Source organism: Tigriopus californicus, chromosome 11 (genome assembly GCF_007210705.1).
Source record: "Tigriopus californicus strain San Diego chromosome 11, Tcal_SD_v2.1, whole genome shotgun sequence".
In the NCBI taxonomy this organism is placed as follows: Eukaryota; Metazoa; Arthropoda; class Copepoda; order Harpacticoida; family Harpacticidae; genus Tigriopus; species Tigriopus californicus.
In genome coordinates, this window is record NC_081450.1 from 11,619,651 (window position 1) to 11,641,828 (window position 22,178).

Below are 22,178 nucleotides of genomic sequence, written 5' to 3' on the forward strand. Positions count from 1 at the left end.
AACGGGTATGCCCAAAAATTCATAAAGAAGAGAGCATCCTTGATTACGACCAAACTTGAAGAGTCGCACTTTAGGGACAGTGTTCCTCGTGGACTTGTTCTAATTCTCGAAATAGTCTCTCAAAGATCCGGGGCTTTCACCGACGGCCACAAGCAATCCCAGAATAAAAATTGTCAAAGAGCGATTATATTTGTCTTTTTGTTCTTTTTGTGAACATATTACATGGGATCCTCCTACTTTTTTTTTACCTTGGGTCATTCTTTAACCTGGTTCCGAAGCAATGCGTTCGAGTACCTCAATAACATTGTTCTTGACCGACATCTGCATGATATGTTTTACCGCAAAATCGTCAGTATTTTGGTTGCCTATATAAATGGTGTCTCAAGCCAATCCCTGTCACGTTTGCGGTCAGAGCCCAGTTTTTGAAAGCTAAAGGGTGAATCTTAGATCGACAAAATATCCAACTTACGTAGTCACAGTGGTAAAAATACATTTTGAAGTTTTGACCGAAATTCCCAAACACATCTTGGCAATTTCTTAACTCAGAAAATCATGGGGAACAATTTTTATTTGATTGCTTTATGGAATTCTAGCACACATAAAAAACTTACATATTTAAAACATTATAAAACTAAAATTATCAAAAACCTACTCAATGTAGGTTGGAAGCACTCCTAGTTAGCTCTTGAATATAAATCATGATATTATCTATTGCAACGCTACTTAGTTACATGGGATTTAATGGTCCAGATTTCATCGCTTTTTTCCCAAAAATGCCCCGGCTATATGTTAATTTAATTTCCCAAAAGATTAATGTCGATTTTCTTTATCAGAAAAATGAACAATTATTTTTCCTTTTCTTGCATAGTCTCACAACAGCTAAAAATGCAATGTAATGTCAGTTAAAACACACTTAAAATGTAATCCTTGAAAATATGTTTTACAATCATCATATGTACACGTAGTTATGCATTAACTTGAATTCTGAAGGCAATACATACAATAGACAATGTTATAGATTTTGTCGTTTCTTGAAGACTGTGTTGAAACTGATTGAAAATAGCTTCTTTATAACTTCATTGATATTTGTGACCGCTCTACTAAATGTCTTTGGGTTGATTCTAAAATAAATTTTCAAAAATCTACTTTTTGAGGATTTTATGTTTGGTTGTATAAGATTTTAAGTTCTTTTTGAAATTATGCAAGGAAAAGAAAATAATCGTTCATTTTTGTGATACTGAAAATCGACATTAATTCTTTGGGAAATTAAATTAACATGTAACCGGGGCATTATGGAGCAAAAACGATGAAATTTGGACCACTAAATCCCATGTAACAAAGTAACGATAAAACAGATGATATAATACTTTAGATTCAAGAGATAACTAAGTGTACTCCTAAACTACGTCGAGTAGGTTTTCGAAAATTTTCGTTTTTTATAATGTTAAGTTAAATTATAAGCATGTAAGTTTTTTATGTGGGCTAGAATGCCATAAAGCAAAAAGAACAAAGTTGTTTCACATGACTTTTTGAGCCAAAAAAATGCCAAGTTGTGATTGGAAATTTCCCTCGAAAGTTGATAGGGCTCTTTGAGCACCATTTAGTATAGTCCGACCTTTTCTCGATCTAAGATTCATTCCTTTTATTCATAAATTGGGCTCAGGTTCCTCATATCAAAAATCCCTGCAGTGTTGGCAAAGGGCTTTACCATAACACTGCACTTAAAAGTAAACATGTAAAGACTGTGAGGAAACGTTAAGACATTCAAGGACATCATCAGCGTCCAATAAAGTGGCTTTCCCCGAATCATGCAACAAACTCTAGAATCCAGGCTAGTTCGAACAATGAATCCACTTCTCTTTTTTCTCGGGCTCCTTCATTGTTTAATTTGCTTCCCTCTAATATTCAGAGGGAATACGTAGGCCTTGTTGATCCGGTTGAATCTTTCAAGTCAGACTTGGACAATTTTTAGATAGCATTCCAGATCAACCCTACATTCAAGGACTAGCTCGGTCTGCCAACTAAAAATTCGTTGGTAGACCAAATATCATATAAAGATTGGAAGGTATTAAATAGACGAATTATAAACTTTCATTTTTATAGAAATGGGGATTACATTCCCTGTAGCGGTTAGAAAAGCCCGTGAAAAACCAAACCTTATCAGGTCAGAAAAGGCAAGTATTGTATTGAAATTGGGGTCCAAATAATAATGTTCCAAGGTCGATTTTTGAAATAAGATTAATCTAATAATGGTTTATGTTAGTGAAAACTAAGAAAAGGGATGGTCGAATGAACGATTTGTACTACTACAAGGAACAAGGCCGCAATTACTATATTATCCATAGTACGTGTAAATCATACAAAATATGAATCCAACAAAGGCTGGGATCCCAAAAACGATAGCGTTGGCTAAATATTCCAAGTTGCTATGAGTCTGAGCCATGGATGCAGTGTCATTTAATCTAGGAAATGGGACGTTTGGAATGGGAAGATCCAAGAATTGACACAGTGGCTTCCATCCTTCTTTGACTTCGAATACGAGGAGACGATCCTTGGGAACGCATTCTTTCACAGATTCCACCCATTCCTCGAAATACTTCTGGGCAGATTCGGGCCCTTCCTCAATCACAGTGAAAATACCTATGTCAAAATATCGCTCAATTAGGCATATAGATTTAGGAAATGCACCATTTCAAATGTCACGTTATGTTAGAGATAGAGCGTAATGCGCAGACCTGTAAAATAATAATGACAGCAATTTCAATTCCAAGTAATTGTAAAAAAGACGAGCGAAATCAAAACAAATTAAATAGATACAAGCCTATGAACTGCTTGTTCTACAAACTACAAAAAAACCTTCTTAGATGTTTAACGTGAAAGCACGTTCAAGCCCTCGACTCTAGGGGTTAATTCGAATAATGAACTTCTCTTGTCCTCTTTCTTTCCATTCCTCCGATTTTTTCATTATAGTATTTGTTCGAAAAATGGCTTATCTTTTTGAGTTTTTTTTTTAGCATTTTTCATGCTTTGACCAACTTTTGTGTATTTCTAAGGTTCTAAAATATAACGCTTTGCATATTTTAAACTTATTTCAAAGATACTGTATTGCATAAAGATACGTTTTAAGCGCACGTTATGGCCGTCTCAAGTAACCGTAGGCGTAGCGAAATTTTGCACTCAATTAAAATGAGGGTGATAGCTGATCCTTTATTTTCAACCAAGTCATATGAATCGATTTTTAACTACTAGTTGTGGTCTAAAAACAAGCAAAGCATTGAAATTCACATCATGAAACATAAACATTACAATGGAAGGTGAAATGGCAGAGCCAATCAATTATCCTGCTCGCTGAATCCAAGGGAAACGCAACTAAAACCTTCATGGGATCATCAAAACCAATGCAAAAAGGGTCAAGATCTATTCCACAGCTCGTTGTGGGAATTTCCTACCAATCTGGCAATAATTTTAACTTTTAAAATATGTCAAAACTGATGGGAAGGTTAATTCTTTTACAGGGAGCCTCTTCAAGCTGACCGCGTAATAAACACACACTTTAGGTATGAAAATACTTCATGTTATTTGCCAAACATTTATTGACAGATATTTTCCATGGAAAAAACACTATATTCCTCAATAAGTTCCAGAATGGGATGTTTTGAGAATGATCTGGGGATGTCGTTTTCTTCGTGGACGAAAGGTGGAGCATTTTTGGTCCTTTTGCACATTTGGAACCATTCGGAATGTGTTCCGATCAGGTAAAGAATTACAAAGCAAGTTACCAGAGGCCTGTTTTAAAGCTCTTATTTCAGAGGTAGACGCTTGCGCGTTAACCGGTATGAAAATGGACTGGCTAAAGTGGTGAGAGAATGCTCATTCTGGATAATGGCCAAGCCTTAACACAGAGCTACAACCATTTAAAAAACTTCGCCTCAGGTCTAAATTTGGCTTTTAGGCCAAAATACACAAGAAGTTATTCCCATGGGGTTGGTCAAAGATGGTATACAAATCGTCCTTCGGGAAAAACAAAATGAACCAGAAGGATATAATCAAATTATCAAGGAAATATTCTTTTAGCCAAAGGTGGGCATCATTGGATCATCAAGGATGTTTTACATTTAGACAAAGATGTGTGAGGCCACAAAGAGCGAAATTTGGATTGAACTAGTTCCTTACAAAAAGGCCCACCGCTTGGATCACATCATAGACCCCCATGAGTGAATTATGTGACCATGACAATTTGCACTTATTATTCAGGAAAGATCAATCTAATATGATGGGTAAACATCAAGGGCCTCAAACCAGAGTTCAGCAATGTTCTTCCAATGCTTTCAAAGAGAGCATTAACTTTGCCAAAATCGAGAGTTAGGCTATAGAAAAGGATTCTCCAAAATATAGGAAGTTGGAATTAAGGATCCCTACAACTTTTCCTGAACAGATATCATTATAAAACTCTTCTTTAAGTTTCTATTTTGTTCGGTATAACCTCGTTTGATAGTCAAAAACGGTATTAAAAGATGAAGATGCAGCCAAGTGGTCGTTACATTGTGTTAGGAAACATGCCAGAAGTATCAGCAAATATTTCCAACATTGGCAAAATTACCTTTATCCATTCCTTTTGCCGGCAAATATTCAAGATCATCCATAACTTTTGTTGTCAAGGTCCTTCCCATCAATTTCAAAAAGAGATATACTGGAAGTTTCTTAACGATAGATGACGCCTTGTAAATTGTGCCTTTAACAGATTTGTACCACGTTTCAGGGTCCCTGGTGGTCAAAATGACTTTGGCATTGGGGTACGCCTCTATCAGCTCCCTAAAATGAAACAATTACAAATTGAGTATTTGTCCTTTAAACAGACCTTTTTTTATAAGCACAGAAATAAAACGAAGCTGATGATGAAATGGAGCGCCTCGATTTGCCCTTGAGAAGTTAGATTTTTAAGCTAAAGCATAATCACCCTACCTGTAAAATCGTGATATTGGATAATCCACTCCTGCGCGATAACCACGACCACCTAAAAAGTCTCGCCATTCTTGGGGAGTTACGCCGCCTTTCAGAGCCTTTGCCCAAAAGGCTGGCTCGACTGGTGATCCCTCAATCATGGACATCATATGGTAACACGCACCATTGAGGAGGGTTCCAAGGGCACTCTTCATTGACAGGGTTCCAGTTCTCGGCAACCCTGCTCCAATCACAACAAACCCGTCATAATTGGCCTTTTGATCGGCCGGCAACTATGGTCGTTAAAAAGTGAACTTTGAGATGACAGCTGTCAAACTGCTCTACATACTCTAGCGTTATTCACGGAGACTTTAGAGCAACGACGATTGGGCGCGCTTGATCAGGGCACAAGTCTCTCATCATCTCTCATGGACCTGTCTGGGGCCGATTTGGCAATTTGCCTCCAACTATTGATTGACTAATTAATTTCCAATCGGATTAGACAACACGATTTTGGATTTAAATGAATTTTAGGAAACACGTATTAGTGTGGGATGCTTTTATTTATGATGAAGTCCATTTTCGTTTTTGCTTGTTGCACCAGTATGAATGCTACATGGATTTATACCTACATTTGGGCTTTGTTTGTGTGTTTAGAGATTGGTTGAGCCCTTTTCAACCCAGCCCAACTAAAACTATTGTATTGAACCATTATTGCTTAAGTCCTTTTCTTGTGGGGGTCAGATGAATGGATCTTACAATTTGGCATACACCAACTTGCCTTCTTATATCAATTCCCAACATTTAGTTTATCATAAAATCAACTTAATATATAAAAGGTTTCTGTGGATTCGAACCCGTAACATTTTTTATTCCAACCAAGAAAATCTTCAAAAGTTACAATACGCTACGTCATGCTCGAAAGGCAAGCAACGCAACCTCTAGTGTATGCAAGCTGCCAAGCTATCATCTCAGAGTACATTTTTTAACGACCATAGCCGGCAACTCGGAACCCGTAGTCAACACTTTTTTCAAGACTTTTTCCATGAGCTTGAATATTTCAGAGTCAAATTATTCGTGAGTTATCTTGAATGAAAAGACTGCCTGCTTGTCGTAGCCTTGTAAGGTATGTTAATGTTTTACTATAGTTCGAGAAGTTCATGTCAGCTCAATGTGCAGAATGACATCAGACCGCTCGGACGGTCGTACCCTTAACCCGGGTAAGACGTTCTATTAATACAGGGGGTCCCAAAAATGTTGACCCATCTATCCATAAAAGTAATGATTCATGTAGCGTTGTACTTTATGAAGCTATTACAGTATTACCCATTAACATTCATAAAAATCCTGTTCTATCAAAAACAAAGCTGTTTCTAGACTTATTTTTCCTACTTTGGATTTTTAAATTTTACATAAGACTTTTTGAAACCTTTCAAGTTTTTCGTTTAGTATTGCGCTTTGTATCTTGGGTTATTAGTACCTCTACTGTTTTGATAAGTACTCCAGTGACCTCCAAAATTTGTGCTGAAATCATCAGACAGCTGCCATTTAAAGGAGACAATTGCTGCAGGAGAATATCCCAGTATGACATATGACAATTTGAACAATTTCTACAAATGTGTTGTTTACTTTCTTAAGTGCTTCAACAAAACCAATCCGTTTATTCTTTAGTTAGAAGTCAATTTTGACTATTTTGGCCGCTTGAAGATTGTCATTACCAAAAATTTCCTTTAGGTCTGTGAATCATTAGTGCACAATCTATATCAACATGTAATCTTTATTGGAATTAATTTGTAAATTCTAGATATGCATGCAGGTGCTTTTATGTGCAAAGCAACTGATTTAAGTGTTATTTTTCTGATTAATTGCCCAACAACTACTTCACAGCAAGAAAGTTCAAAAATTCTACGTGTTTTGAACCATCTGTTTGCCCAACAGCAAACTCTCACTGTAGATTTCCGCCAGTCAATCTCCCCCACAATGAACTCCCCCAACAGCAAATTCCCCAAGGAGTGAACTCCCCCACAGTGAACTCCCCCACAGTGAACTCCCCCACAGTGAACTCCCCCACAGTGAACTCGCCCACAATGAACTCCCTCAAAAGCAAACTCCCCAAGGAGTGAACTCCTCCACAGTGGACTCCCCCATAATGAGCTCCCCCAAAAGCAAACTCCCCAAGGAGTGAACTCTTCCACAGTGAACTCCCCCACAGTGAACTCAATGTGAGGGGTTCACTGAGGGGAAGTTCACTGAGGGGGAGTTCATTGAGGGGGAGTTTGCTGTGGGGGAGTCTGCCGTTGGGGGAGTTCACTGTGGGGGAGTTCACTCCTTGGGGAATTTGCTGTGGGGGAGTTCATTGAGGAAGATATCACTCCTTGGGGAGTTTCATGTTGGGGGAGTTCACAGTGGGGGAGTTCACTGTGGGGCACTTCACTCCTTAGGGAGTTTGCTATTGGGGCAAATCAATGTGGGGGAGATTGACTGGCGGAAAACTACTGTGGGAGTTTGCCATTGGGGGAAACAGATGGGAACCAAAGTAAAGCAATAAAATACCTTCTTCAAATCGACTCCCAAAACTCTCCAAAGGTATTTTGAATAATGTAGTCACCAACCTTATCAGGATTAACATTCATATACAGAAACTGTTTATCCTGATAAAGTTGGTGACTACATTATTCAAAAATATCTTTGGAGAGTTTTGGCAGTCGAGTTGAAGAAGGTATTTTATTGCTTCACTTTAGAACCGGCAAAGACTTGTAGGATACCCTGTAGACTTAAGCCAATATTTGTCAAGTCTCCGTCAAGCATACATGCTCATAACTCATGACTTGCTGGTCAAGTGTCTCAAGTACCTATAGTTTGTAACTTCAGTCAAGGAGAACGTAGAAGCCCCTATTTAAGCTGACGATTTAAGAACGTGAAAATACATACCTTTACCGAAAAAAAAGATCTTCCTACAAAGTTGGTGTTATCGTTTTTATATCACAGAAGTTGAAAGATTTTTGAAAATGATATCATTAAAAACTATGGGCACAATGTACACATTTTTCTGAGCAAACCAAGAGAGCACAAAGTAAAATTATCTGGTGCAACAATTTACAGCCAAAATTTGTAATACCCCTGTACTCAATGTCATTTCTTTTTGGATCTTACAAAGCACGGATGGTCAGACAAAAAGTACCTTTCTCAGGAACAGTTCAGAAACATTTGATTGTTTGTTAAAGATTTTCCATTCCCTAGAAATCTATCTTGGGACAGCCCACTAAAATAAAATAAATCAATTTTCAAGGACACACCCTTTTTCAATAGATTAGCGAAAAAAATAATAATTATAGGAACTCATGGGTTATATTTCAATATTTTTATTCGAAGACGGATCTGGTACGATTTGTATGTATACTGGTTTAAAACTGGTCTGCTTTTTAATCTAATGCGCTATTTCATTTAATTCAAAAATAAAAGAAGTAGAGCAATACCATAAGAAGCAAAATAGGTAAGCCATAAACCACTGAATATGCTAAAGCGCTCAATCCAGCCAGTTTACGATTCATGTCTTTGGTGTCATTCAGCCTTGGAAATGGGATATCAGGAACGGGCACGCCCAAGAATTCACATAGTGGAGACCACCCTTGTTTGGGATCAAATTCCAATAGACGCTCTTTAGGGACAGTTTTTCTCACGGAATTGTTCCATTGCTGAAAAAAGTCTATTGATGATTCCAAGCCTTCGTCAATGGCCACTAATACTCCTAGAATTAAAAGTCGACAAAGGCCAAGCATGTCTTTAGGGGTTTGTATTAGGAGCCTTGATTTTTTACTACACAATACCTTTAGTCGCTCCTTCAGCTGGTTCCCAAGCAGTTCTGTCTATGACTTCAACCAAATTAGTTTTACCAGCTATTTGCATAAATAGTCTTACGGCAAAATCTTTGGTCTTTTTGTTGCCTTCATAAATGGTCTCTCGAACCGATTTGTACCACGTTTCCGGATTCCTCACTGTTAAGATTACTTTCGCTTTGGGAAATGCTCTTAGCATATCACTGCAATGAAAAGTAAACAAAATCGCTCGATTCAAAGACATAGATGGTGTCAAAAAAGAGTATTTTACCGGTAGAAGAAGGATACAGGAAAATCCACCCCAGCTCGATATCCGCGGCCTTCAAAGAACTTTCGCCACTCCTCGTCACTTTTGATCTCACGATTCAGAGCCTTTAACCAGAAGTCTTCTTCCACGCGAGTTCCTTCAGCCACACACATCATGTGATAGCAAGACCCGTTGAGTAATGTGGCCAAGGCACTCCTTATCGAGGTGGTGCCAGTTCTAGGCAATCCAGCTCCAATAACCACAAAGCCATCATAGTTTGGACGATTTAACACATCGTCCTTCATCACACTTTGAAGACTTTTCTGGATGATTTTGCTCATGTTTTCGAATGAAAGAAAATGCTTTGTTGTGAAGTAATTTTGCTTGACTTGAACTGGTTTCGCATCAGAGTAAAAGCGTTTTACGCATTCAGCTAAATATTTGGGGTCAGACAAGACATGAAGAAAGTACAAACAGTAGAGCGTGGCGTGCTAGTCCTACCTGTCAGTTCGAAGCCTCACGCTTGACGATAACGTTTATCTCGTACAAGAACGACGTAAAGAATGCGTTACTTGCCACTAATCAGTTGGCCTTCAATATTTTAGGTTGCGGTAGTTTAATATAAGATTACGATATACATTTTTGATTATATTCATTATTGTTGGAGGTTAGGCAATTTTTGGTTTAATTAGTTGAATTAAGTTCAAACCGTTCAGTTTCAATGTAATGCCGCCAACTGATTAGTGGAGAAAACCGTCTGCAGTAAAAAAAGGATTCTTGCAGATTTCCTTACCGCTACTGGGAATGGAATTTCCAGCACCTCAAGACCAATGAAAGACTGCATTGGAACCAAATAAGTTCTATTTTTTTATTCATATGACCCAACAAAGCTGTGCAAAAACAAAAAGATGTTCTCGTACCTAACTGGCACTCCGATGTAAAGTTGTTCGACACAAAGGTTAATTCGTCCAACCTGTGCCCTTCGTTGGACTGAGTTTTCAAGGAGAATGACTTATACTTTTACGTGGTTTCTTTTTCTTATGGTGCCCTGCGTATAATTAGGTGTGTTTACAAACTTGGCATGACTGCAATTTGAGAAGTTTGCACAGATTTGTAGAAATCTTGCCCATCCATTATCGTCGGCTTTTTCGCTATTTTTCGTCGTGTGACGAAAGTTTGACAAAGTAACGCATGCGCATGAAAGTGGGTCCTTTTGCGTTAAAACCTTTTTATTCAGAAAATACTTTGAAATGAGACAAGTTATTGAAGATCTTGATTAGTACTGCGGTGTGTAAAGGTCATGATTCAACACCATTCTCTTGCACGCTTACATTTATTCTTAACAAATTTACCAAAACTATAGTTTTATTTGAAAGGCCTGAGCGAGAGATGGAGAGTAATTTAGCCAACAAAAGCCTTTATCTCCAAATAATACTGTTGTATTCTAGAGACATTTCGCGTCAATAAAGAAAAATAACATTCGTTTCAAAAACGTCTCATTACATTTTCCTTAGGTATATCTTTCATCCATTTCCTATTTACTTTCACGGCCATGGCACAACTTATGCTAAGGTATGATGATTTCAATGTAAGATTCATCATCGTCCCCGTGGATGTTCTTCATGCCTCGTTTGGTGTCTTTAAGTCGATTCAGCAATTTCGCCACTTTTAAACACTCGTCATCCGCCTCCACCGACTTTACATCAATGTGAATAATAAGTTTAGCAATTTCATCACGAAGACGTTGGTTCTCATGACAGATTTCACGAGCCACGGTTTCGTGGTCCACGAGAAGCCTGAAATCATAAGGAATGGGTTGATAGGGCGAAACGCCTAAGCGAAAGTAGAGAAGAAAGGGCGAAATTTTCAAACTTTTGAGTTCGCCCTCTGTTGGATATTTGAAATTAATCACAAATGAGGATGCCATATTTTTTGGCGGTATCAGAGAAACTTCCCTCCTTGCCAGCACGGGTTCCGAGCACATTTTAGCAGGGTTACCCAACTGATTGAGCATTTAGAGGAGGTCATTGAGGGACTGGAAAGACATGAGTCAGATGATGTTGTCTATCTTGATTTTGCCAAGGCCTTTGATAAAGTAGATCATGGCCTTTTGCTCAACAAACTTCATGACATTGGGATCCAAGGCAAGGTTCTCAATTGGATAAGAAGCTTCATTCATGATAGGAAGCAAATTGTTAAGGCCGAGGGATCCCTTAGTGACATTCATGATGTCACGTCAGGTGTTCCCCAGGGTTCCATCTTAGGGCCCCTCCATTTTATAATATTCGTTGCCCTGCTTCAAAAGCTTAGTATTACTGCCAGTCTCTCTTCTTACGCTGACGATACAAAGTTAGTTTGTGGTAGGAATGGGCAAGATTCCAGTAGGCTGGCAAAGGACCTAGAAATAATCTACTCTTGGGTTACAGAGAGTAATATGGCCCACCACGGAATGAAATTCCGCTCAATGACCTTCGGGTCAACACCTTTGAATACTCCACTCGTAGATAGTGGAGGTAAAGATATTGAGCAGGTCTCATCTATCAAAGATTTAGGTGTAGAACTCCAAAAGAATGGAAAGTTCGATGAGCATATCCAGTTGAAGGTGGGTAAGGCTTTTCAAATGTGTGGTTGGATATATCGCACGTTTAAGTCCAGATATAGCATCACGGTGCTAACTCTGTACAAGTCGATTGTTCAACCACATCTTGAATAAGCTTCACCCACTTGGGCTCCAATGAGTTCAGCAGGTTTGAAAAAGGTCGAACAAGTCAAAAGGTGTTTTAATAATAATATTAATAATCTTTATTGCGACTCTTGGTCATGTCATGGCGTAAAAATAACTATAAAATACAATATGATGTATATACATTATACAGAGGTTGGTTGTTAAAACAAGTAAAATGTCAAGAAGGTAAAAACAAGAAAATAGTCGACTAGAAAGTGATATCACAATGAGTATGACTAGAATTGGTTCAATGCACATGAAAAAAGGGAAGAGGGAAATCACAGACAATACAAACACAGTTAGGTAAAGGTAAATGATGGAATTCTTGGTTATTGCAGAGTAGAGGATGGGCCAGATGGAACAGATCTTTTGTCAGCTCCCGTCGTTGATGGCATTGGACCGGGAGCCGGACAAAAGTGCGTGACCGCCAATACTCCGAAGGGATGTCGGGCCATGGACAATAAGGTGTTACCAAGTCCTTGACCGGGAAGGACAACTTGTGTCCGGACATCACCTCCGGAAAGGTCAGGTTCCCAACACTGTTGGACACTAACCTTGCCAGCCCGATGGTGAGGGGCTCGGTTTCGCATAGAAAATGCGTCCATGCATTATTGGCATATTGGGGCACGCACAGGTATCGTTTGAGGAACTTGGTGAAGGTGGCATCGGCGGATTTGAGGGCGGATTGGGCGGAGTTGGGAAGCCAAAGGTGAAGGCCATAAAGGAAAATTGGAGAGATGTAGGTCCGGAAGAGTTGAAGAACTATTGGAAGGGGGAGATTCTTGATAGGAAGTCTATTGTACATGTATCCGATCCTGGCCTTGGCTTTTACTATTGATGATTTAAGATGGTTGGTAAAGGAGAGTTGAGTGGAGAATGTGAAACCGACATAATTAAAATTATTGACGATTTCAATCGGACTATGGTGGATATGGAAGGAGGTGGGAGGCAGACGACCTTTATGGAAAACCATGGCCTTCGTCTTGATATTATTGACTTGAAGGCCGTTCTCTTGGCAATAACCGTGGAGTGCATTGATGGCATTTTGCAATTCCACGGCTGAATTAGCCAAGAGAACCAGGTCGTCTGCATATTGAATATATTGAATAGGAAAATGGTTGATGGTGGGGCCTTGGTGAGTGAGGGCTTCAGGCAGGTCGGATACATAAAGATTGAAAAGAATTGGCGATAGAGGATCCCCCTGCGGAAGGCCAATGGAAGTGAAGTAGCAGGGGGATAGGTCCTCACCAGAACGAATGGAGCATCTGAGTCCCGCATAGATGTTGGACAGCAGGACACAGATTGAACGCGGAACTCCCCACAGTTGGAGTTTGAGGAATAACCGCGTTCGGTCCACCCTGTCAAATGCTTTGGAGAAATCCACAAAGCATCCATACACTCTCATCTTATTGCTGATGTTGAAATGCATAATTTCATAGAGGAGAGTAGCTGCCGTGGTGGTTGAGCGGCTTCTCCGGAAACCGAATTGGAGCTCTGGGAGGAGATCCCTATGCTCGGCCAATCCGGAAAAGCGGGCAACTAGTAGAGTCGACATCATCTTCAAGAAGGAGTTCTGCAGAGCGATTTGGAATGTCCCTGGGCCCCTTCTTATGGATGAAGATGATGGCTGAATCCATCCACGCTGGTGGGAAGGAGGAAGAATGGAGGGCGAGGCTGAACAGATCTTGGAGGAGTGGCTTGGCTAGAGTCCGGAGAAGTGAAAGTTGGAAAGGAGAGACCCCAGATGTTGAGGGGGCTTTACTCTTCATCTTCTTGAAGGCCATAGGAACATTACAGGATTGAGAGAGCTCTCATTTTGCGAGAGACTAAAAAAGTTGGAACTGTACAGTGTTCAGAGAAGGTACGAAAGGTATCTAATATTGTACGTCTTCAAAAGTATCAATGAGCTTTGTCCCAACCCAGGATTTAGGGTCAATTCTGGTGACTGTCGAGGCTTAATGTGCATTTTGAGAGCACCTTCAAGCACTCGAGAATCCAGGATAGTTCGAACAATGAAGTCCACTTTTCTTCCTTCTCAGGCTCCTTCATTGTTTGATTTGCTTCCCTCTAATATTCGTAGGGCATTCGTAAGCCTTTTTTATCCGGTTACATCTTTCAAGTCAAACTTGGACAAACCTTTAGATAGCATTCCAGATCAACCCTATATTCAAAGACTAGTTCGGTCTGCCAACTCAAATTCTTTGGTAGACCAAATACCATATAAAGATTGAAAGGTAATAAATAGACGAATTATAACCTATGATTTTAATAGTACTGGGTATTACATTCCCTGTAGCGGTTCAAGGACACTAGAGCAAGGAAGCGCCACTTTTTTGTTATCACCAAACCTTTCCCGCCAACTTAGGCCTAAACTAATGATGCTGAATTTTTCTAATATATATCATTGGCATGAATATTGTTCAAAGAGTGTGGCTAATATCATTTTTGTAACCATTGATGCTTGGTGCTTCAAATAAGACGTTTGAATATACTTAAAATGACCTCTATCATGTCTTCAATTACAATTACTGTAAAATAATAATTAGGTATTTCTAGTAAAGCAAAAATTTGCTCTAAACACAATCAGTCAATATTTTTTTGCCAATAATCTTGTTTGAAGAAATTCGTATCAGGAACATCTTGACCAACTTTCAAGTAATTTGGTACACTTGTTATGAATCAATGGTTGTCAATTTGAGAATGGTCCCCAAATCAAAAGTAGTCATATTTTAGCTCTGAGCTACATATTGCTCTTTAAACTCATTTGAATTTTTAAAATCATGAAAGGATACACCTCAACAAATATGACACCTTTTTTTAATTGACTATTTTGGATACTCATGCAAAAGACCATTTGTTAGAGTCTAAAACTCAAATGTAGTGGTCTGGATTGCGGTCTTACTCTGTGCACCTTAAAAAAACCTGCCTTTTATGTAAAATTCCTAATAAGTAGATATTCAAACTCTACTCAAAAGCAACTCATCTAATATTTACCAATGCCTGATGTTTTTTTGCCAAATGTGTGGATTAAAACAAGATTATCAATTGTCCATTATAGATATACTTATATGTTAATATTTATGTACATGTACTTTTTTGCCTATATCATACATTTTTCCTCAATTTTCAGAATAAGTTCCTCACGAATTCATTCTTGTTCATTTTTTTCTATAAATGTTTTTGAGCAAATTTTGCCAATATTTTACGGATTTTAAAGACAATTTGATTGTATTTGGATTTACTTGATGTTCATGGTTCTTTCATTTATTCTTTTGACTTTTAAAGTTAATTCAGAAATATTTGGTATTTGAACAGAGTTGTATATCAAAGAGATCATTATTTACTAAAAAATACACTTAAATGTACTGTGTGGCATGGTAATCTTGGTTTATTTATATTAGAGTTACTGTCTTAATTCAGGGCAATGGCCTAAGTTGGCGCACAAAAGAAAACCGTGACATTTCCTCTCCTTAGAGTCCCTGAGCTGTTAGATAAGCCAGGGACTCTAAAGAGTCCTCTCGTGCCTCTAGTGTCCTCTTATAAGCCCGTGAAAAACCAAATCAAGAAAAAGGACTGATTCCTAGATTTAAAAAAATGTTTGTAGTTTACAGTACAACAGCTAAACAAACTGGGCTCAGCTCCTAACAAACCCGACTATCTGGGAGTTTGAGATTAAAAAGACCCACGAAGTATTGCTTTAAGAGTGAGATAATGAAAAAATACCAATACGGCCCCTGCAGGCTAAATATTTTTGGTGTACAACCGGAAATGCAATTCCGAGATCTACGGAACCTTTGCATTGCCAGGCAATCAAAATCGAAATGCTAAAATATGGGAGTGTTTACGAAATCCAGATATTTTATCATCACCATCATCATCTGCGAATAGCACACCAGGCTCGATTAAGTTTGAAATATATTGGATTACAAGCGCTCCATTTTCAAATGTTATCATTTGCAAGTCAAAGAGTCATTCAACGCAACAGGCAGTTATAGATTTCACTATTTGCAACTTTAATATCATATCAAAGGCCACCATGTACTGTACGACTAGTTTGTGTGCTAAGAGGCGAAAGCAATCTCGGAAGGACCATATTTCTTTGAAGATCGAATGGAACAAAAACATCGCGATTTGAAATCGGATTTGAAATTGGACGAAAACATACAAAGTAAGTCCAACCTTGATATCCAAAAGCCGTTCTGATTAAATAATGATCCCCATTTGCACATATTTTTCATCAATAATAAACCAGATCCATCTCGCAGTTTTTGTTACGAATGCTTGTAAGTCATGACGCCAAGGTCAAAGGCCTAATTGATTTTGCAAAATTTTCTTCCGAGCATCATTAGCTATCTGCAAGTTAGGTTTATATATGATGCACAAGCGCATTGAGCAAAAATATGGTGGCGCTCCGCAAAGATAAAAAAAAGTTTTTCTTGTTGTTCATCATCTTGGAATTGTTTCCAATGTGGCGGTTTTTGAAGCTGCGACATTACTATGTAACATACATAGTCCATGAGGCTTTCTCTTCATGGTTGCATGAATTATTGAATTCTTGTCTGCGTTTCAGACTTCTCAATCTTAATCTAAAGCTATGGACTACAGCTGCCTTCACTAAATGGGAAGAAATGATATTTTTTTGACATTCGTTCAATGATTGATGTTGTAAGCAGACCTCACAATCTTGTTTCATACGATAGAGAAGTTCCGTGGCAGCAAAATATCATTTCAAACCCGCAATTAACATGTGAGTGCGGATAGGACAGCCCAGATTTTGTATGACTTGGTCAAGAGTTGGTCTGCTTTCGTGACTGTTGCCTGTCATTATCTTTGACGAGAACAATGCCAATAGTGGAATTCAAATCGTTGGTTCAATGTCAATATCGTAGATTAAAATGATAAGAGTTCTTGAAACTGCACATTTAGTGATTGTATTTCATTTACTCAAAGTTACACGTAACATTTCTATATTGATACCATTGTCTTTGAATAGATATCATCGTTACTCTTGATGCCCATTTGAGGGTTGCTAAATGATTTCTGACAATGATCGAAAATTTTCTCATGAATTTTTCTTCCAAACATGAACAATTCGAAAATATTGGACTGTCGTGTTCATAACAAATGATGCTAAACTTTGAAACATCCATCCAGTCAATGATAAACATGTAGTCTCAAAATCGCATTAGCATAAGCACTTGTAGTTGGCCGTTGGAATTCGATAGGTTTTGCGTTTTATTTGTACACCAAGTACTATGTGAAATTGCCACCAAAGTTTGCATTGTGTTCGTTTATGTATCAACCACAGGTATGGCTGGTTGAATTGATTTCCAGGAAACCCGTTAATGATTTTGATTTGGAGACACAGACACTTTTTGAGACATCTATTTGTCCAAATGAGTTTAATTTGATGGTTTGAAAGTACTGAAACTAAGAATCCGGTCAATCTATTTTTTACTTTTATGTCCAGAGGCATAAGATGCAAGAAGTACTAGCCATGTGAAGTAAGGAAAATTCAAGGAACAATTTAGTGAGGCACCCTGAATTTGGGCATTTTGTAGAGTGAGAATTTAGACAAAACTTTACAGCCAACCTGCACCGGACACGGACTGAATTTATCACTCATTTCAATTTGCCAAATTGTCAGAGAGAGAGAAATCATACATAAAAACAAGCATGGAAAAAATATCTCATCAAGATTCATGGTGTAAAGAAATGCTCCTATGAGCTACAGTTTTGAATTGTCTCAAAACGCGCCTAAATAAACGTACTTTACAAAAACACTTGGAGCCACAACAACAGGGTCCTGGGTTACCAGTAAGTTCGTCAAAGTTGACCCTTTTTGTTCAGCACTGTATCTTGTTCTCAATGGCATTCACAAGCTCGCGTATGGCAATACGCGAGCTTTTAATAGCCAATGTTTTTAATACGTTTTGTACGTTTTTAATAGCCAATGCAATCCAGTAGTCATTACAATGAAACACAAGTATCCCATCATACTTTGATGTTTTGAACACAAGAGCAAAGCTTCCGACTCACCTTTTGAAATCCTTCTTCAGTACATCGCCTTGGTCTTCTGGTCCCAGGACTGTTGATTTCATGGCATGGATTGCCTTGACATGTTCAGACTTTAAATCCGACATTTTACGAGCCGTTTCTTTCTCCATGTGCTCCCGTCTCCTTCTGGTGTTGGCCAGATCTAGTCGGAGTTTCAAGCATTGGTCTTTCAAGGCCAAGATGTCCTGGCAATCCTTACGGCACTCATCGCAAGGAATTCGGTGACTCCCAATGATCTGGTTCTCATTTGGAGGTGCAACCAGTTGAGCTCGATTGGAGGTGGGGTCGCCTTGTTCATGAGCTGATATTCGATTGATGTTAGGAATGGGCGTGTCGGTGGGCAGGGCCATGATACGTCCATTGGTCATGATTGATCTCTCTACAGTAGAGGCTGAGGAAAGCCGCTGGGCGTTAATCATGGTTAGGTAACAAGTATTGACCTCAAAGTACACTACAATGCATTTCGAGAGAGAGAGACCATTTGGAGGGTCCTCATTTAGGCTTTCAAATCAAGCTCCGATGAGGGAATGAACACTGCAATAAGTTTGTTTCAGAGGGAAGTATTAAAGCTCGGGAACTTTGGGTGCATTCAAGGTCGGTCTAGTCATTGATTTCGAGCTTCTATTAAACACACACATTCCACTTATAATCAACTGAAGCAGGAACTTTTCAAGTGTAATCCAGATATTGACAAGGCCAGCGCTTCATAATGTTAATTTGTGTCTTTGCATGTCCTCTAGCTTAAAATATAGATCCTATTTTTTGACAAGAAAATTTCCCATCAGAAAAAGAGGGTTGACAAAAAAGCTGTTCATTTTTGAACGAAGGCCTAAAGCTAGGTATGGGCCATTAATTTTGAAATAAGGACCTTTTGGCGGAGGATGACAATCAAGTTCCAATTTGGCTTGAGGTTTAGAGTCAATGCCAGCAAATGCTTTTCTTGAGGCCTACCTATCGATAAATAAGTAGCAAAAAGATATTTTTTTTTCAAAAAGAGCACCAAGTTCAAAATATGAATACTTTGATAAGTCACAAATATGGCTGATCAAAAGTCAATTAGTTCCGATGGATTGATGGAAAAAACAATGGTAATTTGAATGCGATGGAGAAGAAACACATGGTTTAGAAATGGAACTTCTAAAGTCTCTTTATGGCTATTACGGTTCCAAGAATAAATGAGAGTTTTGATATTTTACCAAGCATGTCTTGATTTCATTTTCTTTAGGGTTCTGAAATTATATTTCTGCCAAATTTGACCGAAACCAGATTCGATCGCTCATTAACCGTACCAGCATCAGATTGCAAACCGTTTTCATCGTCCAAGAATGAGCAATCCAACGACTCTAACAATGCACAAACCCATGGCTTTCATATATACGTATAAAAAATAAACTTTGCTTTCTCGTCACTTTCACACCTTACAGAGAACCAAATTTCGAAACATTTTTCCAAAAGTGAAAGGGATTCAAGACAATTCACGTGGTACCTTGTTAGCCTTAGCCCTCATTCATATCAAAGCAAGTGTCTTTACCTTCTGTGTTGATATCGAGTCTTGATTTCGTCCACGGTTAACTTGCTTACATGTGGAACACTCCTCCGCTTCTTGTTCCCACTGTCCCGCTTTTGAAAGACTGAGCAAATCCTGCTCTTCAGCTGAATGAGGAAAACTATGCCGAACACAATAGCTCTCTATGGCGGCCTTTCACCGAGGACCACGCGGCCTTCATTCTCGGTGACGAGTGCAAGGTCTGCGTTCTCCTGAAGGAACATTGAAATTTGAGTCGAGCAGACTGGAGAGTTTGTAAGTAATAGACCAACAGGGAATTGCCAAAACAAAGAGAATTGGCTAATGGGAAGCTAACATAATCCGGATGAATCCGGTAGGTAGTCTCGGCTATTGTTTGTTAGTTGATAGCAAATGAGGTGAAGTAATTAAAAAGGAAAGTTGTCGAGACATGGGACACCTTCAGGGGCTTTCAATCATGCATTGGTTACTAATGAACGCAAGTTTTGGAAGCCCATTAAACACGTTGCAGGGTTTTCTAGCAAATTGGACCCTAGTTCGAAAATGAGTACACCACCATCATCATTATTCGATCGATCTATGCACTTACGTGTAACGGGCGCCACGGAAATAGCTCTTTTACTGGAGAGATAAACTACGCGGTGTTTGGTATATTTTGTATAAAACACAAGGCACAATAACAATGCTTGATATTTTAGGTTAGGAATGAGGATTTCTTTTTCTTGTTGGAATCGATATACTCCCACTATTCAACCCCTATGTAACAATTTGTCTCTGGGTCTCCATGAAGAGTTACACCCTCTCAACCCCATATCTTAAAATGCATTTTTCTTGAACATGTACCAACAACACTACTGACGATATTCATTGCTATAAAAACAAAAGGAACACCTTTTGTACACACGTGTTTTTTTTGCTTGAGCTCAAGTACTGCAATATATTTTTCCGGTGAAAAGGTCGAGCGAACAAATGAAGTCTCGCTCAAGTCGAAAATAGAAAGGTGACATCAAAGGCTTGGAACAAAAAACATTATCCTTCTTGGTAAGTGTTTATCTTTTGTATGCTATTTCAGCATACAAAAGATAATATTATATCAATTTACTCAGACACATTCGATATTCAAGACCTGTCAACTGATTCATCCTCATTTTGCATTCTCTTACTATGCTTCCCCAACCAATGACTTTGCGTGAGACGAGACTTTTTTAATAGAGTTTGGTTTCGAATGTTAGTAGCTTTTCCAAAAGTTGCTCGACTTTACAAGTCATCGAGATTTACTGAAAAGTTCAAGGCTGTTCCAACATCGAAGTCCATGGCACTCTCTCAGCCGGAGTTCCATTTTCTAGACAGGGTCTCATGTTTCAGAGTAATATTCAGGAGTCTCATCACCTTTTGTCCCACAGGCTTTCATTCATTTGATGACGAAAACGCCCTTCTCGAAGGCGAGAAGGAAAGCCTCTTTTCGAAAGCAAAATCCACCTCCAACTGTCCCACCACATCATTATGGCACTGGTTAATGTTTGGGATCATCAAGAGAGGATCATCAAGCCCCTTTGATCAGACCATAAAAGTGGGAAAAAGATTAATACCCAGTGTACACATACTTCAAGTTGGATCTAACCATTGGAGGAAGTCAGGGTTTTCCTGAAATTCGGTCCAGCCTAAAGGCAATTGCAATAGCATCAGTATAAAAAGGAATTCATTTGTAAAGGGGTATAAGTATTGGGCTCCTTCGGGTGAACGATCAGCTTGCTCTAGCGAATGGTCCAATTTCACAACATGTGCGTTTATTTGCAAAAACTCTTCCAAGAACTCATCGCATATGCATTTCGCAGATTTCATAACCACAAAAGAGAATGTTTTCCCAAATTCTATAATTCACTATTAAATAAAATCTCATTCGAAGTTATTTTTTTTTTTATAAATTTATCTAAAATCCTGTGCTTGAATTTTGAAATTGTCAAAAAGCATGGGGATTGAAAGCATTAATTCTTTTGCCGTTCTATAAACCAAATGCAAAGGCAAAAAAGCAATTTTCTTGCTTTGACCATAAGACTGGGCATGGAAAAAGTCTGAACTTGGATATCATCTCGTGTCTAGTTGCGTTGCATTGCTTAGATTGATCCATTAAAATGCGAGTGCATGCCAAATTTTTCGAGTTTACACATCTTGGGTTCAGTAATATCACCTTACTGATGAAGTACTAACGACTGTCGTATCAATAAGACAATGACTCTGATACAATATTCCAGTATCTTTTATACAACACGTACGTTTAGATGCGTAAAGCCTTCTTCGCAAACAAAGAGCCGCCATCGATTACAGCCGTAGACTGATCTGTTTTCGAAGAATCTATTGGATAGCAATAAACTATACAGTTCTAACACGTATTTTAAACGAGAGCTTATGTTGCAAGCCTAACAAGTCTTTTGTTATTTTGCTTCTTCAATCTATTTGAGGGACACAAACTTTGAGGATAAGTTGGGTCAGGGAACTTCAAGTTTTGCAGGCATTGAGTGCATCTGTTTGGGGTACGGTGGATAAACTTCTAGAACCCATCCCACAAGTATTACTGAAAGCAACACTTTCGATGTCATTCGGGAACACGGAACACGGAACAAAGCCCGTCATGTAGAGAGAAATTGCGAGCAAGGCCATAAAAAGAGGAAAAATAGATTGAATGGCATTGATAGAGCGCATACTCGGTAAATACGCCCACCCACACCCACACATCCTCTACGCTTAGTAGCGACTAGTGTACTAGGTTTGTTTGCTTGTGAGGAGCGCACTATAGCCCTTCAGCAATAAGTCCTGTACTTAATCTTGGGTTGCGTTGTCTTAGGGACA

At 38.8% G+C, this 22,178-nt stretch overlaps 2 protein-coding genes across 4 annotated transcripts; both read right to left on the minus strand.

The window, feature by feature from the left end:
* Positions 1–2,314: 2,314 nt before the first annotated feature.
* Positions 2,315–5,955, minus strand: LOC131890602 (uncharacterized). Its single transcript, XM_059239981.1, has 3 exons — positions 4,963–5,955; positions 4,601–4,812; positions 2,315–2,640 (listed from the first exon to the last, which is right to left on the minus strand). The coding sequence occupies exons 1-3, from the start codon at positions 5,154–5,156 to the stop codon at positions 2,336–2,338; spliced, it is 711 nt and encodes a 236-aa protein (XP_059095964.1). The 5' UTR covers positions 5,157–5,955; the 3' UTR covers positions 2,315–2,335.
* Positions 5,956–8,270: 2,315 nt separating this feature from the next.
* On the minus strand, positions 8,271–18,253 carry LOC131890015 (uncharacterized). 3 transcript variants are annotated; one of them, XM_059239276.1, is made up of 4 exons: positions 17,789–18,253; positions 9,049–10,820; positions 8,769–8,980; positions 8,271–8,636 (listed from the first exon to the last, which is right to left on the minus strand). In XM_059239276.1, exons 1-2 carry the CDS (start codon positions 18,223–18,225, stop codon positions 10,592–10,594), a joined length of 666 nt encoding a protein of 221 aa, XP_059095259.1. In that variant the 5' UTR covers positions 18,226–18,253; the 3' UTR covers positions 8,271–8,636; positions 8,769–8,980; positions 9,049–10,591. The 3 variants fall into 3 exon arrangements, with proteins under 3 accessions (XP_059095259.1, XP_059095258.1, XP_059095257.1); XM_059239275.1 differs by having other exon boundaries at positions 8,271–8,689; XM_059239274.1 differs by lacking the exon at positions 17,789–18,253 and having other exon boundaries at positions 8,271–8,689; positions 9,049–9,491.
* Between the last annotated feature and the right edge of the window lie 3,925 nt (positions 18,254–22,178).

Coding starts and splice junctions, on each gene's coding strand:
- LOC131890602 (XM_059239981.1), bottom strand. CDS start 5,156: ATGAAGAGTGCCCTTGGAACCCTCCTCAATGGTGCGTGTTACCATATG. Junction 4,813..4,962: donor CCAATATCACGATTTTACAG/GTAGGGTGATTA, acceptor GTTTCATTTTAG/GGAGCTGATAGAGGCGTACC. Junction 2,641..4,600: donor GGCAAAAGGAATGGATAAAG/GTAATTTTGCCA, acceptor ATTTTGACATAG/GTATTTTCACTGTGATTGAG.
- LOC131890015 (XM_059239274.1), bottom strand. CDS start 9,365: ATGAGCAAAATCATCCAGAAAAGTCTTCAAAGTGTGATGAAGGACGAT. Junction 8,981..9,048: donor CCTGTATCCTTCTTCTACCG/GTAAAATACTCT, acceptor TTTTCATTGCAG/TGATATGCTAAGAGCATTTC. Junction 8,690..8,768: donor AGCTGAAGGAGCGACTAAAG/GTATTGTGTAGT, acceptor TTTTAATTCTAG/GAGTATTAGTGGCCATTGAC.